Source organism: Tubulanus polymorphus, chromosome 6 (assembly GCF_964204645.1).
Source record: "Tubulanus polymorphus chromosome 6, tnTubPoly1.2, whole genome shotgun sequence".
Classification (NCBI taxonomy): Eukaryota; Metazoa; Nemertea; class Palaeonemertea; order Tubulaniformes; family Tubulanidae; genus Tubulanus; species Tubulanus polymorphus.
In genome coordinates, this window is record NC_134030.1 from 6,086,614 (window position 1) to 6,100,667 (window position 14,054).

The 14,054-nt window shown below is 38.4% G+C and overlaps 4 protein-coding genes across 4 annotated transcripts; 2 read left to right on the forward strand and 2 right to left on the reverse strand.

Moving 5' to 3' along the window:
* Nucleotides 1-723: 723 nt before the first annotated feature.
* LOC141907895 (guanine nucleotide exchange factor MSS4-like) lies at nt 724-1,488 on the reverse strand. The gene is made up of 3 exons (XM_074797651.1): nt 1,436-1,488; nt 1,076-1,181; nt 724-979 (listed from the first exon to the last, which is right to left on the reverse strand). Exons 1-3 carry the CDS (start codon nt 1,486-1,488, stop codon nt 731-733), a joined length of 408 nt encoding a protein of 135 aa, XP_074653752.1. The 3' UTR covers nt 724-730.
* Nucleotides 1,489-1,668: 180 nt separating this feature from the next.
* On the forward strand, nt 1,669-3,940 carry LOC141907894 (coatomer subunit zeta-1-like). Its single transcript, XM_074797650.1, has 7 exons — nt 1,669-1,736; nt 1,939-2,007; nt 2,446-2,527; nt 2,639-2,730; nt 3,014-3,147; nt 3,234-3,324; nt 3,731-3,940. Exons 1-7 carry the CDS (start codon nt 1,719-1,721, stop codon nt 3,776-3,778), a joined length of 534 nt encoding a protein of 177 aa, XP_074653751.1. The 5' UTR covers nt 1,669-1,718; the 3' UTR covers nt 3,779-3,940.
* A 348-nt stretch (nt 3,941-4,288) lies between these two features.
* Nucleotides 4,289-5,981, reverse strand: LOC141907269 (uncharacterized). Its single transcript, XM_074796869.1, has 2 exons — nt 5,683-5,981; nt 4,289-5,580 (listed from the first exon to the last, which is right to left on the reverse strand). Exon 2 carries the CDS (start codon nt 5,564-5,566, stop codon nt 4,289-4,291), a length of 1,278 nt encoding a protein of 425 aa, XP_074652970.1. The 5' UTR covers nt 5,567-5,580; nt 5,683-5,981.
* A 2,480-nt stretch (nt 5,982-8,461) lies between these two features.
* LOC141907890 (heat shock cognate 71 kDa protein-like) lies at nt 8,462-13,802 on the forward strand. The gene is made up of 8 exons (XM_074797645.1): nt 8,462-8,614; nt 9,476-9,691; nt 10,033-10,391; nt 10,729-11,284; nt 11,513-11,715; nt 11,933-12,131; nt 12,667-12,899; nt 13,163-13,802. The coding sequence occupies exons 2-8, from the start codon at nt 9,490-9,492 to the stop codon at nt 13,370-13,372; spliced, it is 1,962 nt and encodes a 653-aa protein (XP_074653746.1). The 5' UTR covers nt 8,462-8,614; nt 9,476-9,489; the 3' UTR covers nt 13,373-13,802.
* The last annotated feature ends 252 nt before the right edge of the window (nt 13,803-14,054 follow it).

Consider the following 14,054-nt stretch of genomic DNA (forward strand, 5'->3'; position numbering starts at 1 on the left):
GAACTAGTAAATAAATTATTTTTTATTTCATCAGTGTGAGGGTCAACAAAATTATGAAATCCTACAATGAACAAAAAGAACATTATTATGTCTTCTAGACATTACATGTATTTTTGAAATCCAGTATATATTGTAAAATATACTTTCGAGAGGTGCGAAATACATATTCTCGACTTTTCAGAGTTTAAATCATTAACCAATTAGCATACAAGTTAATTTTTGTGTACTTCTGATTCAATGTCATACAAATATGACAAAAATCATGTCTTGGAATAATATGCATTGCTACCGTCATTTATTTCCCGCGCAACGTAAGTTTCCACGTGCCACCAATGCGCCATCTAGTGTTATATATGCGCGTGAAAATTTCCCATCCCATGATGACAGGTTCGAGTAAAGGACGTACGGAATAATGGCACCTCGTTATACTGATATCGGATACGACGATTTATCGGTTATAACAATCTTTGAATTTCGTCCCAAATAGAACAATTTCATTAGTTTCATACAGGATATATCGGATAATCTCACAGTTATAACGAACATTTTTCCCGGTCTTGAAGTTTGTTATAACTAGGACCTTCCACTGCAGCAAAGAACTGAGACTCTATAATTCGCTGCTCCTTCTGCCCCTTGAAACAATTTCAAAAAAAAAAAATGATGGCATTTCAAGCCCCAAAGATACCTCTAACAAGAATATATGAAGCATATAACTATGATTTATTAAATATTATGGTACATGGTTAACACGGTCTAAAGCTATATAGAAATCAGTTTGTTTCTCAGTGTCCATCAAACCAATTGGTCCCATTTCACAATCCGCGCATGTCAAATATTTTATAGTCCCAACATTTTTCGTAAATCCGACATTTTCGAATGTATACATATCGTGTACGAGCCAATAATGGCATAATTCTTCAAATTCTGTCTTATCTCCATCAGCCGAATCCTTCTTCTGTTTCATATGAGGTAACGATATCTGTAATAAATTTTGAAAATTCGAATAAAATCAAGATAACAGAATAACTCCTTTTGTTTAGGAAATGTTCATTATTGGCAAACTGCCTACCAGTACCTGTTTTTGAATGTATTCAGCTTTTTTAGCTAGGAGAACAGTACTTCCACATAGCGTACACAACAATTTGGTCACATTTGTTCCATCATTGATGAAGTCAGCGTGTCTGGACAAATGAAAAAAAAAACGACAAATTATCAATCATGGCAAAAATACATGTATTTTTGATATAAACAGTCTCACAACCCAGAAATTTTCGAACCCGGAAGTAAATGGAATTTTCGCATTTCGAGCCGATTCTATGGTCAATGCGAAGGAAACTGATGCAAAGGATAACAACAGCTCATCCTCGTAACTATTTCTACACAAAGTGATAATTTTGACGCAATTTATATGACGATTATAGGAAGATAGGCTCACTTTTGTGAAACTTGATGGTCCAAATTTTGCTCGGCGCCGCTGCTGTCCGCCATTTTTATTCGGGCTAAATATTAATTCCTTTTATTAGCTGAAATCTAATTACGGTGACGATGATTACTTAAAATATATTCTCAAATATATATAAAATATATTTGACTCGACAAATTGAAGAATTTATTCACCCATTCAACAGAATTAAACAAATGTAATCAGGCTGTTAGACCAGATTTAGATATTTTGTTGATTATTTCGTCACTGCGAACTTCAAAAGTTACACGTCAAAATGGATGCTCCATACCCGGTAAGTAAATTGCTGACGTTATTTCAGCGAATTTTGTACATTTACCGTCGAATATCTTAAAAATCGACGTGTCATCTTTAAGTTCGTTATGATTTGTGATTTGTACTAAGATTTCGAGGTATTTCAATGAATAGAAGGCGAGTATTTTGTCGACGAAATAACAGAATTTTCTTATCAATTCAAATTTATTTATTACACACAGGAACCGTCATTGTACACAGTAAAAGCCATACTTATCCTCGACAATGATGGGAAAAGGCTAATAGCCAAGGTAGGAATTACTTAACCTTTAGAGAGCGACTTTAGGTGTTTCAACTGGTAATGTTGAAGTGTTAGGCCTAGGACCTCATTAAGGCGTGAATCATGTGGGCGAAATATGAAATAATCGGATTAAATCATTAGTTCATATAACAATGACTGATCAGGTTTCGATATCCAAATCTTGATCGATATAGATATATTAGCTGGGACATGCTGGAACTCATTGAATATACGGATTTTATCTCAAGCTGAGTTTTATTAACTGTACTATCCTTCTACTCACCTGAGGCTCAATATAGGGGGGAAAAAAGCTTCTACTTATCCAATGACATGTGACATAGATGGGAGAGGCTGTAGCAGACTTGAACCTGCAGTCAGTGGAAATTACTTGAAATGTAATGTGATGAAAGAATTGAAATAGGCTATTCAATAATGTTTGTTTTTGCAGTATTATGATGACACTTATCCAACGGCCAAAGAACAGAAAGCGTTTGAAAGTAATCTATTCAACAAAACACACAGAGCTAATGGTGAGTTAATTATTTTGAGGGCATTTAGAGTTTTCATCATAAAAGCTAAGATTATAAGAAAAACTCTATTGAAATTATGCCTTCCTTGAATGAACTTTTTTTTTGTTTCAGCTGAAATAATTATGTTGGAAGGTTTAACTTGTGTATATAGAAGCAATGTAGATCTGTTTTTCTATGTTATTGGTAGTGCTAATGAGAATGAGGTAAGTAAAGTTGACAGGGGAGGATCAAAGGGAACTTATGAAACTTTTACAAGACCATCAAATTTTTTTTTGAGTGCCCTTTTCCATTTTATCATTGATGGTAAATCGATTTATTTCTGTGCGGGAATACACTTTATATTGCCTTTTTGGACATCAAAGTGCCCTTTTGATATGTGACAAGCCCTTCAAAATTGGCCTCTGGATCCCCCCTGGAAGACCCCATTGAAGTTCATGCACTGGAAGAAATGTCTCTCATTCTGACCTATGGATATTTACATTGCAGTTAATTTTAGTCAGCGTATTGAACGCATTTTACGACGCAATCAGCCAGATGTTACGCAAAAATGTAGAAAAGAGGGCGCTATTAGATAATTTAGATGCAATATTCCTGGCTATGGATGAAATATGCGATGGCGGGTATGTACTGGCTTTTCAACAGATGAGCTGAGCATGACTTACTGAATATTCTATCTCTCAAGATGGCTATCAATTTATGTTTGTAGAATAATAATGGAAGCCGATCCATCTATAATTGCTCAGCGAGTAATTATTAGAAATGACGACATTCCTCTCGGAGAACAGACAGTCGCGCAGGTAAATACTGCACCCGTTCGCCCCCTACTGTCTAACTTGTACACTAGCTCTATCAACCTCACTCATTTTCGATGAATCAACTCTCTTTCTTCCTTCTTTGCCATTCTCGAAAAAATTCATGATCTGTATCTCTTATCTCTTTACTTGTATTTGAATCTCTATAGCATCTGAGTAGAGCTATCCCCGAGGTAATATATTACATACTTACATTGTTGTAGCTAATTGCCAGTTTATGAATTGTGAGTTCCTATCGATTTTCTATCTGATTTTCATTTGTCAACCTTTTTCTTATCGGATGATAGGGGTGCTGCCTTGGAATAGAAGCCTGTAGGAAACCTCAAAGACCACAGATTTCTTTAAAAAAGATATAGGTTCACAGTTGATTAACTGAGATATTTCATTTCAGGTCATCCAGTCGGCTAAAGAACAGATAAAATGGTCTCTCCTCAAATAGTTCGAATATTCATCAGCTATCATTATTTCATCACCATCAAGGAAATGTATCAAAACGTGTTGCCCTCTACATTGGAATAGAGAAACTATTTGCTGATTTGCCTCATCGATGAAGTGTAAATAGAAAGTCAAAATATATTTATCATTTATCCGTCAATTGAAATCAAGTAGTTGTGTCAGTAATTACGGAATATGGGAAACAAATTTCTCCTCACACAAACCAATAATACAAGTACACGTATTTATACAAATGCAGTTTAATAATCATAATATAAGTTATAACTAATGTATACAGTTATATATATATTGTAAACTTTGTATAAATATAGTCTAAGATTATTAAGATATCACAGCATCTACGTTACAACAGAGCATAAATTTGATATATAAAAAATCTTACGTATAAATGTACATAATAAAAAAATTTGGGCAAAAATTGGCAAGTGTCTCCGGGGGAGGTATTTAATGCAGGTTAAATGAGCTCATCGATTTCCTAGAATTCGAAAACTGTTCAAAGTTTGTATTTGAGATATGATTTTATAATTCGAGGCAATGGAAGATCATCGATGTTTGATTCGCGGCCGGTGACTTGACGAATTACCGAACGACACATTTCCTGTAAATTCACCCGCAACAGAGGCAGTTTGTATACGCGGATAGTCCGATGTGAGTCAGTATTACGCATAACAGCTATCGTACGATCACAGGCAGAAAACTGTGGAAAGACAACTGAATTAACGGTTTCAGTAAACGGCCAGTACGGACCGCCGGCTGATACGGTCAGTAGAACTCGCAATTTCAAAGCGTCGATCACATATATTTCGTTGATACTGTATTTAACGGCGCGTTTCGGGAAGACGCACCTCGCGGCGAGGTACGCACCGGTCCAGCTCGATTTGATCTGAGTAACGTCCGTACTGAGAGACAGGTCGGAAAACGCGACCGTACGAAATTTCTCGTCCAAATCGATTTTCGCGATCGATTTCTGACACCCGATGAATAGATATCGGTTTCGGTGGCGATTGTCGAACGCGTAACACTCGCCGGGGAAATTATCTCGCGCGAAAATAACATCGATTCCGTTAAAATCGTGGCGAGAAAACTCGTACGGGCTCGAGGTTTCGTTGCGTGTCATAACTCTGCCTCTAGGGGGCGGTGTTGCGGGTAATATTAATATCCGACTCGTATCCGGAGATATATACGATTCGTAAATTTCTAAGAACGTCGTCGGATCGGACAGTTTGAATACGCACGATTTATCGTCGACGTTGAGACAGTAAAATTCGGGTCTGAAACATTCTTCGTAGTTAATGACCTCGACGACGGCTAACGGATGACGAAATCCGATTACTCGTATTTCATCGCTGTCGCGGTAATCGTAGTGATTCGACCACGTTCGATGTCGTAATCGCTCCTGAAACAACGATTCGATACGGCCGCCCGTAAAGAATCTCGGAACGTCGAACTCGAATCGACGACTCGATTCGTCTATCAAAGTCAACGATTTCTGGGAATTCTTCACCGCCTTAAAATGTCGACCGTTTTGTAAATCGGGTTTTACCAAGCCGAGGCGTCGATAGAACGACTCGTGGCCCCCTCTATAGCAGACATTATGATTATCGAAGCCTATTTTCTGATAAACATCTTTCGTCCAATAGTTATAATCGCAGAGTAAGACCAGTTGGCGATTTTCAGCTTTCGTCAAGATTTGATGATATGATTGATTTTTCAGGTTCGCTCGGTATTCTCGAAGTATTTCCTTTTCGAGTTGTGCCTGTTTATTTCCCATTATTTCTCAATTCTCTGTAAAAAAAACAATTACCTGGATGAAAGATTTATCTAAAGAGAATCATGTGTTTTATTATCTCTGCCCTCAAAACCCATATTTCAGAGGTCTTACATTACCATACAGTTATCTTGATCGGACACTGGGAATATCCACCAGCAGATAGTAATGATACTTATTTCGCTATCAAGAAAATGGATCTATATTCAGTAATGCACTTCTAGTGTCCTCGGTGAATCGGTAATACCAGAAATCAATACATGTACCAATACCACCACAGGAGCTGAATGGCTGATCACTGCATGCAAATTATGCAAACATCTGATGCAGTTACATTAGTCAAATAAACCGAAGATATCAAAATCAAGAGAAATTCAACATCTAGGGATTAAAACATGGATGACAATAGACGGTCTACAACACTTTAGCTCGATATCATTCTATGTTGTTAAAAATGTCATTTCTAAATGTATACAGGCTAGTGTCAATAAAAATTCCTAAAGATAAACCCTGAAATGTAAGGATGTGATGTTAGGTAAGTTAACTACATAATGACTCTGTAATTATGTACGTAAGCATTACCAGTGCTAATCTATTGCCGTTGCTCCGAAGCACGTCATTTATTCTGTGTTTCTAGATAAGCTAAAAACACGTCATTTATTCTTGAAAAGCCCTTTTCATAGAAAAGACCCAGATATAAAATCGAGGTTAGGTACACACGCACAATACGTGATACCGTTGAAGAACTTTTTATTAATACACTCATAACAACGGCTAAATATATAGTGACTCTAACGAGTCTCGTTCATTGCATAGCACAACGTCAACGTTGTCGACCGGACTGAGTGATAAGTCATGTGACTACTGTCACATGATCACCCACAAGACAAGATGGCGGATGATCGAATGCCGAAAGTCGATATGAATAAAGAATTCCCTAGACTGGGCGAATCCGACAAGCATTACATCAGAAAATTAGAAAGAATGAATCTTCAGAGAGCGACTGAGATGAAAGGCTTGCGGAATAGAAATTTATTGACAGGCGCGCTCCTCGGCGCCGGCGTTTTAGGAATATGTATCCTTCAAAAAGTCAAATTGCAATCAAATTAGCTTTATTCTTATTCATTATGGAACAGAATTACGTCAGATTTCGATGCATGATGTCAATCAATAGATTTCGCCCCCGATTCTATCTTAGCCATTAATCTCATGTGATATGACAATGTTCAATATCTGTGCTGATTCTATTGTTATTGATAATAATTACAGTGCTTTCTCAACACAAGGTCCCAAGGAGGAATCCAAATTTAATAAGTCCTAACTAAACTCAACTATAGGAATGAATCAATGGTCAGACCACCTGGTAATTCAGCAGATTCCCTTTGTCATTACTATTGATTAAACGCTGTCCATGTTGTGATGATAATATAGAGAATCCCACACACAAAATCAAGTCCAAAACATGTTTCCTTGAGCTGATTGCTTTCAACATTTCAACTTTATATCCCAATTGTCCCATTGCCATAAGAAATATGGATTAATTGGTGTAATTTCATAAGGCTGAACACTCATCCATTCAAACACTGTCCTAGATATCCCACTTCATTATAAATGTACTTGTAATTAATCCTTAACCTGGCAATTGCACAGATTTTTATTCAATGTTTGCAGTCAAACAAGAGAAATTCCTGGAGGGATTCGACGAGTTGCCAGCTGAACATTCGAAAAATGCCTAGCATTTGATAGGATGTTTCAAACTGTGAAAAACTCATGATGAGAATCCAATTATTTGACGAAGTGACTTAGTGATGACGTGAATAACATTAGGCCTACACGAAATTGGATTATGTTTGTAACTACATGTCATAGTTGTTAGTGATATCATAGTTGTACAATAAATAAAAGAAATGTTTTCTATTCTAAATCAAACTTGGAATTTATTTGCTCTGATTGAAGAAAGATGCATTTAAAAGATATCTATCAAAAAAGGCTCATTCTGATACCAACCTTGAGAGTAGCTCCGTCTTGTATTAAACCAGAAGTGTTTTGGGGTAAATGAAAGCATTCTGAAGGAATATTGCAATATATTTACATACCCTACATCACCAATCTTTTCTTGAAATTCTTGATCTTTAAATAGGATATTAAGAAACAATCATTGAATCGGGCTACCGGGTCACACTAATTCAAGACTACTTAGTATCGTGTACATTTATTATTCTGAAAATGTCAAGCCATGCTATAACGGGAAGATCAAATTTATTTCAGGCGGTTATTGAGAAACTGGTTAGTTTCAATTATTCGGGCTCGTATTTGAAGTTTGGGGGAAACATCTGGGGCCGGTTGCTCAAAAGTTGGTTAGAGTTAACCAGTGGATAGTTGATATGGTGACAATTAAAATTTCATTTTTACTATGGTATTTAACGGCCGGTTATCTTTAACCAACTTTTGAGCAACTGGCCCCTGGTCTTACTGAGTCCTGGTCTTACAATACTATAAGGAAAAAATCGTATCAGGGGGACGATCTAGCTAGAAGCGACATTTTATCCCCTTACTTAAAATACGAGCCCCCAGCGGGAAATTATGAGATTAGTTACGTTGGGTCTTTCAGTTTCGATTTTTTTCACATTATGGATAGATTTTCACTTCATATCATATGATATATTCAGCCTTTTTTCAAATTTGTTCGTAGAACTGAAACCTGGTGTCACCTTGAAATGCCACCTACAAATCTCTGGAAAATTCTCTTGGAACGAACTTGTCATAACTTCCTGGATAAAAGCCAGTAAATTGGATGATACAGCTAGTAAGGGGTTAAAGTGGGATTCCACGCATTTGCTCGCACCTGTTCCCACGCTACGATTGGTCGGACTCGCTCACGTTCGAAACTGTGATTGGTTAGAAGCGATCACGTGGCCCTGCTCGTCTAGAATATTCGAGAAGCCGTCCTCTCTGTAAAAGCTTCCGCGTGGTGTAGACGTTCTTTAATAAACTCCGAGCGTTTTAACACCGATCACGAAACAATTAGCTCTCTTCATCAAGTAAAAACACGTAAGTAACTAACATTTTTAACGTATTAGACTCACATTTAGGTAACCGGGTATCTGTGGGCTTAAAATTGTAAGAATATAGCCGTTAAATTCGGAGGTGGTTACGTCCTACGCCATTGCGCGTGCGATGAGTCATGAGTCATCGCCATGGACTGGACAACCTCGAGCTCAAATTATTTCGAGATCCACGCAGTTATTACGGATTTTCTTCTTTTAAATCATCAGGTGATCGATATTTTCCCTACAAGTAACGTTTGTTCTAATTTGAGGGTCGGAATTCGGGAAATTCCGGCATTCGAAATTCATTCTTCACGAATCAGTCGAGCAATTGAATTATGATAATCTATTTTTGGGTACCCAATTGCGATGTTTAATCCGTCTGTAAGATCATGACTTAATAACTTATTTTTGTCCTCACAAGGAAGTTAACACAGGTCATTGTTGAAGTTTAAGTAAAATGTTGGTTCAGTGTAGGGAGGGTCCGATTTTATGTCACGTGTAACATTCAACACAAAGAAAGGGATGGGTGGATCATTTTATTGTCTAATTATACATCCTACCCAGATATTGGATCCTATTGGGAACACAGGGTTCCTACAGCTCCACAAATTTTGAGTGTTTTGTGGTAACAAGATCCCTCCCAATATTAGTCCTTGACCTTGGCCCTTCAAATTTTGATTATGTACTTGAGAAGGGTTATGTACTTTGAAAATATTTATTTCATAAATGATAATATTTATGAAAGATATCAATTCTCATTCTTATCCTTTTAATCTTTCTTTTAGAAAGAATTATGAGCAGTTGCATGTTGGTATTTTGCAAAGTGTATGTATTAATTTCTCTTTGCCTTTTTATTTTGTAGATAAGAAAACAAACATGTCAAAGAACGCAGTCGGAATCGATTTGGGAACAACCTACTCCTGCGTTGGTGTATTCCAACACGGCAAAGTAGAAATCATCGCCAACGATCAGGGAAACAGAACCACGCCAAGCTATGTTGCATTTACAGACTCAGAACGTCTTATTGGTGACGCCGCTAAAAATCAGGTGGCCATGAACCCTTCGAACACTGTGTTTGGTGAGTTGCGTGTCCGTGAATGGTATTATAAGAATCAATTGTTCAGGATGGCCACGTGGATTTTGTAGAAAAGCCAAAAAGCAAGTGAAATTTGTTCGAGAACTTATCCGAATTTGTCCTTTTCCCAATAAGGTGACGAGTTCACCCCTTCAAGTAAGCCTAATCACAAATGCACTAGTTTAGAAAATAATAACGTTACAAGTTTGTAGTAAATCCTTATATATAAACACACTCAAATACCCTTCAAATTTGAAAATTGTGGTCCAGTTAGGAACCCCTCGATGCATAGGTAAGCCGTTATTTGTGAATACATTCTTATCGATATTTCATCCGTTTTTCAGATGCTAAACGTCTTATCGGACGAAAGTTCGACGAGCCCGCCGTGCAAACTGACAAACAGACTTGGCCGTTCGAGGTCATTAACGAAGCCGGAAAACCAAAAATTGAAGTCATGTACAAGGGCGAAACGAAAACGTTCAACCCCGAAGAGATCTCATCGATGGTATTGAATAAAATGAGGGAAACCGCTGAAGCCTACCTCGGAAAGAAAGTCACAGATGCCGTCGTCACAGTACCCGCCTACTTCAACGATTCACAGCGACAAGCGACCAAAGATGCCGGAACAATTTCCGGTATGAACGTCCTTCGTATCATCAACGAGCCGACCGCTGCCGCCATTGCTTACGGTCTGGACAAAAAGGTACGTCCTTGAAATCGGTGGACACTTGTGAGGGTCTATTATTGTAGCTCACGAGATAAATTGACGATGATGAAGCATATTCCATATTCGCGGTTTCCACCAGAAAACTGAGAAATCGGTTTGAAGATGGTCAACATTACGCCTTCCTTGGATGTCTGAGTCAATTAAAAATTCTACGCAATAGACAAATGTTGTGGATGCCACAAGGAACCTCATGATAATGAGTTTCTTAGATGTCTTATGATTCATTTAGGAAGTTTTTTGTCAAAGTATTCGGAGCATTGTGATTCCCTGATTTGTAAGATCATCGATAAGTAATCTAATTGAAATTTTGTAGGTTGGAGCTGAACGAAATGTGTTGATCTTCGATCTCGGAGGTGGTACATTCGATGTGTCGATCTTGACGATCGAAGACGGTATTTTCGAAGTGAAATCCACGGCCGGTGACACTCATTTGGGAGGCGAAGATTTCGACAATCGTCTGGTGAAATTCTTCATCGCCGAGTTCAAGCGTAAATTCAAGAAGGACATCTCGGCGAACAAACGAGCGATCCGACGTCTGAGAACGGCCTGTGAACGAGCCAAGCGTACGCTGTCCAGCAGCTCGCAAGCAAACATCGAAATCGATTCGCTGTTCGAGGGTCACGATTTCTACACGAGCGTCACCCGCGCGCGTTTCGAGGAGTTGTGCGGCGACTTGTTCCGCGGCACATTGGAACCCGTTCAGAAGGCGTTGACCGACACGAAATACGACAAGTCGCAGATCCACGACATCGTCATGGTCGGCGGTTCCACTCGTATCCCCAAGATCCGAAATCTTCTGAAGGATTTCTTCGGCGGTAAAGAATTGAACATGAGCATCAACCCCGATGAGGCTGTTGCGTACGGTGCCGGTACGTGTTTATTACTAATTCATGTATCAGATTCATTTTCAGGTCGTTAAGTTATGATGAAGCATATTCCATATTCGCGGTTTCCACCAGAAAACTGAGAAATCAGTTTGAAGATGGTCAACATTACGCCTTCCTTGGATGTCTGAACATTCTGCGATATGACATCTTTCAGTCTCTGGTGTGCTGTATACAACAAATCTGCATAATCATTGTTTCTCTATTTTTCAGCCGTACAGGCCGCTATTCTCTCCGGAGATAAATCCGAAGAGGTGCAAGATCTGTTACTCTTGGACGTAACGCCGCTGTCTTTGGGTATTGAGACCGCCGGTGGTGTGATGACTGCCTTGATCAAGCGTAATACGACCATTCCGACTAAAGCTACGAATGTTTTCACTACGTACAGTGACAATCAACCTGGTGTACTCATCCAGGTCAGTTTGATTTTCAGTTCTTATAAGCGATTGTGATTTCGCGATGATGAAGCATATTCCATATTCGCGGTTTCCACCAGAAAACTGAGAAATCGGTTTGAAGATGGTCAACATTACGCCTTCCTTGGATGTCTGAGCTAAACAACCTCTATCGACTGGAAATCTGAATAATGTAAAAACCTTTAAAAAATTTATTTATTTTGATTGGCCTTTTCAGATTAATGAAGGTGAACGTGCTCTAACAAAGGATAACAACCTGTTGGGAAAATTCGAATTATCGGGAATCCCACCGGCACCGCGAGGTGTTCCCCAGATCGAGGTCACATTCGATATCGATGCTAACGGTATTTTGAATGTGTCCGCCATCGAGAAGAGTACCGGTAAAGAGAACAAGATCACGATCACCAACGACAAAGGTAAAAACATTTCAAAAGGATTTATGATGATTAGTCGAGTTGTTGAACTGGTTTCCAATTTACATATGATCAATGATGATATAAGTTATCCCTGTCAGACAAAGTCAATGGTGACAACTTCTGTTCTGAGACATAAGTCTATTAACTGCAGATAATAATTAATAAGTTAATTAACTGCAGAAGATTCTACCTTAATTCGCCCTTCATGATACAGTGGAACCTGTTAAGTTTAAGTACCCATAAATCAGCAATACCTCGTTATAGTCGGTATCGATTAACTGATATTTTAGGATAAAATTATTTTTAATTAAGGACGAATGGTTATTGTAACGGGTTCCACTGCATGGGTCACTATAAACTTAACTTGAAGAAGCTTAATATGTGCTTTCAATGATGATACAAGTTATCCCTGTCAGACAAAAATGTCTGTGGTGACAACTTTTTAAGCTGACGCACGATTATTTTACTACCTAACTTACCTGTTGCCTCGTAAGTGAGCTGGATGTTTATGCTTATGATTATATATCTATAATAGGTCGCCTGTCAAAGGAAGAAATTGAACGCATGGTGCAGGAAGCCGAAAAATACAAGAACGACGACGCCAGTCAGCGTGAACGAATCCAGTCGAAAAACAATCTGGAGAGCTACGCATATTCGATGAAACAATCCGTAGAGGACGAGAAAGTGAAGGATAAGATCAGCGAAGAGGACAGAAAGAAGGTGTTGGATAAATGCAAGGAAACAATCGAATGGTTGGATCATAACCAGGTTAGTAATGGGTGAAATATAATTCTGGGATGGTCAATAATTTGTTAAAGATCTGGGGTTAAACTGGTTGGGTGCGTGGTTTCAATGATGAAGCATTTTCCATATTCGCGGTTTCCACCAGAAAACTGAGAAATCGGTTTGAAGATGGTCAACACTACGCCTTCCTTGGATGTCTGAGCTAACCACGATAATCTAAAATCTTTTTCCTGTGTTCATATGGTTGTTTAGATTTGTAAATGGATGTTTGTATTTATCATTCGTAGACTGCTGAAAAGGAAGAGTTTGATCACCAACAGAAAGAACTCGAAGGCATCTGCTTGCCAGTGATGACCAAGCTGTACCAACAGGGTGGTGGCGCGCCAGGTGCTGGAGGAATGCCCGGCGGTATGCCAGGTGCCGGAGGAATGCCCGGAGCTGGAGGTGCCCCACCATCGGGTAACGCTGGTGGACCAACTATCGAAGAGGTCGATTAATCCATTCATTCCATCGAGAAACGTAACGCGGATGCGCAGCAGTGATAGCAGGAATAGATCGGAATATACTCGTGTAACAAATCAGTAACAACAGTACTCGCGTGTTTCTATTGTGAATTGTTTTGAAAACTGGCTTGTTAAATATGAATATGAAGCAATATGAGTATAAAGTAATTCTTAGGTTTACACATTTCAATCGGATTTTGGTTCATAGTAGAACTGAATCGACAAAATAATGCATTTGTTAATTTTCTTGCTTGTTTTTTCATTAATAATTCAGTGAACATGTACATTGTATTTACTTTCTATTTTTGTGGTCATTGAATTGTTGGATTTATTTACTCTTCAATAATCGCTGTTGCAAATTCTTTAAGAGCTTAGAAACAAAAAAAGAAAACCTTGATGAATAAAGTAACAACTGAGAGCTAAATATCCGAGTAGCCTTCTGATTTTTTTTTTGGTTCAATGATGGAAAACGTTGAAGAGGAGGTGTTCCATTCGTATATCATCCATGTCACTAATTTAGAAACCGAAGTGAAGTTAATTAAATGGGATAGATATAATGGATTAGATATTGACTTGAACTAATTTGCATTACAACTTGAACCACATCGCAATCGGGTCCTGGAACGAGGATACAGATTACCCACAGTATGAACAATTCGTTCCACAAAAGTAACAT

What these genes read in the sequence shown, in the direction of transcription:
- LOC141907895 (XM_074797651.1), bottom strand. Translation starts at nt 1,488, where the DNA reads ATGGCGGACAGCAGCGGCGCCGAGCAAAATTTGGACCATCAAGTTTCA. An exon ending in GACCATCAAGTTTCACAAAA is followed by an intron (nt 1,182 to 1,435) that starts GTGAGCCTATCT and finishes TCATTTGTCCAG; the next exon opens with ACACGCTGACTTCATCAATG. An exon ending in CTGAATACATTCAAAAACAG is followed by an intron (nt 980 to 1,075) that starts GTACTGGTAGGC and finishes AATTTATTACAG; the next exon opens with ATATCGTTACCTCATATGAA.
- LOC141907894 (XM_074797650.1), top strand. An exon ending in GGAAAAGGCTAATAGCCAAG is followed by an intron (nt 2,008 to 2,445) that starts GTAGGAATTACT and finishes TTGTTTTTGCAG; the next exon opens with TATTATGATGACACTTATCC. An exon ending in CAAAACACACAGAGCTAATG is followed by an intron (nt 2,528 to 2,638) that starts GTGAGTTAATTA and finishes TTTTTGTTTCAG; the next exon opens with CTGAAATAATTATGTTGGAA.
- LOC141907269 (XM_074796869.1), bottom strand. Translation starts at nt 5,566, where the DNA reads ATGGGAAATAAACAGGCACAACTCGAAAAGGAAATACTTCGAGAATAC.
- LOC141907890 (XM_074797645.1), top strand. Translation starts at nt 9,490, where the DNA reads ATGTCAAAGAACGCAGTCGGAATCGATTTGGGAACAACCTACTCCTGC. An exon ending in GGCTGTTGCGTACGGTGCCG is followed by an intron (nt 11,285 to 11,512) that starts GTACGTGTTTAT and finishes TCTATTTTTCAG; the next exon opens with CCGTACAGGCCGCTATTCTC. An exon ending in AATGGTTGGATCATAACCAG is followed by an intron (nt 12,900 to 13,162) that starts GTTAGTAATGGG and finishes TATCATTCGTAG; the next exon opens with ACTGCTGAAAAGGAAGAGTT.